At 55.4% G+C, this 2500-nt stretch overlaps 1 protein-coding gene across 1 annotated transcript in view; it reads left to right on the top strand.

Moving 5' to 3' along the window:
• The window catches only part of zgc:153039 (uncharacterized protein LOC767698 homolog), a 26953-nt gene that overhangs the window by 11576 nt on the left and 12877 nt on the right, over positions 1–2500 (top strand). Inside the window, 2 exon segments of the mRNA XM_062472885.1 lie at positions 2036–2180; positions 2182–2194. Of these exon segments, the coding sequence (XP_062328869.1) occupies positions 2036–2180; positions 2182–2194 (158 nt within the window).

Raw genomic sequence — 2500 nt, 5'->3', positions numbered from 1 at the left:
ACTCACACCGACCGCCCCACACACACACACAGACCTCCCCACACACACACACAGACCGCCCCACACACAGACCTCCCCCACACACACACAGACCGCCCCACACACACAGAGACCGCCCCCATACACACAGAGCGCCCCACACACACACACAGAGCGCCCCACACACACACACACAGACCGCCCCCACACACACAGACCGCCCCCACACACACAGACCGCCCCACACACACAGACCGCCCCTCACTCACATACAGACCTCCCCACACACACACACACAGACCGCCCCTCACTCACATACAGACTCACACGCTCGTATGTATATATATATCACGTGTGCCTGCCTTTGATGGGGGATCAGTGGGAGAGCATTATGAATATGTCAGAGACTCATGGTAAAGCTTTGGTTCATAAACTTTTAACTGCAGCAGCCCACTCATAACGGCAACACTCGTCAAATAAACAATGTAATTTGGCATTTCCTAATTTTCGTGTGGATGCTAACTTCTCTCAAGAGCCTATTGTGTGTGTGCATGTTGGTGTGTGTGTGTGTGTGTTGTGTTGTTGGTGTGTGCATGCGGGTCTCAGTGGGAAATAATAGTGTGTTCAGATCTTGGGTCGGAGAGAACAATACTTAATAGAGCCATGATGATAAGTAGAAAAAGCACTGGACCTGAAAGTAAACGTGACAAGCATCCTAATGATGAGAGAGAGAAAGAGAGAGGGAGGGATGGAGAGACTGGGAGGGAGAGAGAGGGGGGGGGGGGGGAAGAGAGTCAAACGTACTCTCCTGTCTGGTTTGAAAAATGTAAAACTGTTTCTTTTGTCGGTCATTCGATCGAGCACCCATTAGGTACCCTTTAGGTACAATCGTCACTGTGGGTTTCACGTACAGACACACAGCCAAGCATGCTGCGCATTGTGTTGCTGTGTCTTGTCGAGGCCAACTTGTAATTTCTTCGACTCGTTCTGGCTCTCCATCTCCCTCGCTCTGAACCACAGGTGGCTCTCTTAGTCACAACACTTCATTGGGGTGTCAGCAAAATCTGTGTTTGATAACAGGAGCAATAAACTTTCTCTCCTCTTCCCTCCCCTCCTCTTCCGTCCCCTCCTCTCTCCTCTTCTCTCTCCTCCTCTCTCCTCTTCCCTCCCCTCCTCTCTCCTCTTCTCTCTCCTCCTCTCTCCTCTTCCGTCCCCTCCTCTCTCCTCTTCTCTCTCCTCCTCTCTCCTCTTCTCTCTCCTCCTCTCTCCTCTTCCCTCCCCTCCTCTCTCCTCTTCTCTCTCCTCCTCTCTCCTCTTCCGTCCCCTCCTCTCTCCTCTTCTCTCTCCTCCTCTCTCCTCTTCTCTCTCCTCCTCTCTCCTCTTCCGTCCCCTCCTCTCTCCTCTTCTCTCTCCTCCTCTCTCCTCTTCCCTCCCCTCCTCTCTCCTCTTCTCTCTCCTCCTCTCTCCTCTTCCGTCCCCTCCTCTCTCCTCCTCTCTCCTCTTCCGTCCCCTCCTCTCTCCTCTTCCCTCTCCTCCTCTCTCCTCTTCTCTCTCCTCCTCTCTCCTCTTCCGTCCCCTCCTCTCTCCTCTTCCCTCTCCTCCTCTCTCCTCTTCCGTCCCCTCCTCTCTCCTCTTCTCTCTCCTCCTCTCTCCTCTTCCCTCTCCTCCTCTTCCGTCCCCCTCCTCTCTCCTCTTCTCTCTCCTCCTCTCTCCTCTTCTCTCTCCTCCTCTCTCCTCTTCCGTCCCCTCCTCTCTCCTCTTCCCTCTCCTCCTCTCTCCTCTTCTCTCTCCTCCTCTCTCCTCTTCCGTCCCCTCCTCTCTCCTCCTCTCTCCTCTTCCGTCCCCTCCTCTCTCCTCTTCCCTCTCCTCCTCTCTCCTCTTCCGTCCCCCTCCTCTCTCCCTCTTCTCTCTCCTCCTCTCTCCTCTTCCCTCTCCTCCTCTTCCGTCCCCTCCTCTCTCCTCTTCTCTCTCCTCCTCTCTCCTCTTCTCTCTCCTCCTCTCTCCTCTTCTCTCTCCTCTTCCCTCTCCTCCTCTCCTCTCCCACCCCCCCCTCCAGCATCCTGCTCCAGAGGGACTACAGCTTCCTGAGGGACATCAACGTATGGCACCCTTTCGTCACCATCGGGGTCTACTCCTCCACTCTCTCTGCCGCCATGAGCAACCTGATCGGGGCGTCCCGCATCCTGTACGCTCTCGCACGGGGACGACCTGTTCGGTGAGCGCTGGACACACACTGGGTTCTCCTGTAGCGTCAGGCTGGGTTCTCCTGTAGCGTCAGGCTGGGTTCTCCTGTAGAGTCAGGCTGGGTTCTCCTGTAGCGTCAGGCTGGGTTCTCCTGTAGCGTCAGGCTGGGTTCTCCTGTAGCGTCAGGCTGGGTTCTCCTGTAGCGTCAGGCTGGGTTCTCCTGTAGCGTCAGGCTGGGTTCTCCTGTAGCGTCAGGCTGGGTTCTCCTGAAGCGTGTAAAGCTGGAGCAGCACTGGAATGCTTTTAACTAAGGGTTAGTGTGTGTGTGGTGTGTGTT

Source organism: Osmerus eperlanus, chromosome 11 (assembly GCF_963692335.1).
Source record: "Osmerus eperlanus chromosome 11, fOsmEpe2.1, whole genome shotgun sequence".
Taxonomy (NCBI): domain Eukaryota; kingdom Metazoa; phylum Chordata; class Actinopteri; order Osmeriformes; family Osmeridae; genus Osmerus; species Osmerus eperlanus.
This window is presented reverse-complemented; position numbering and strand designations above follow the sequence as displayed.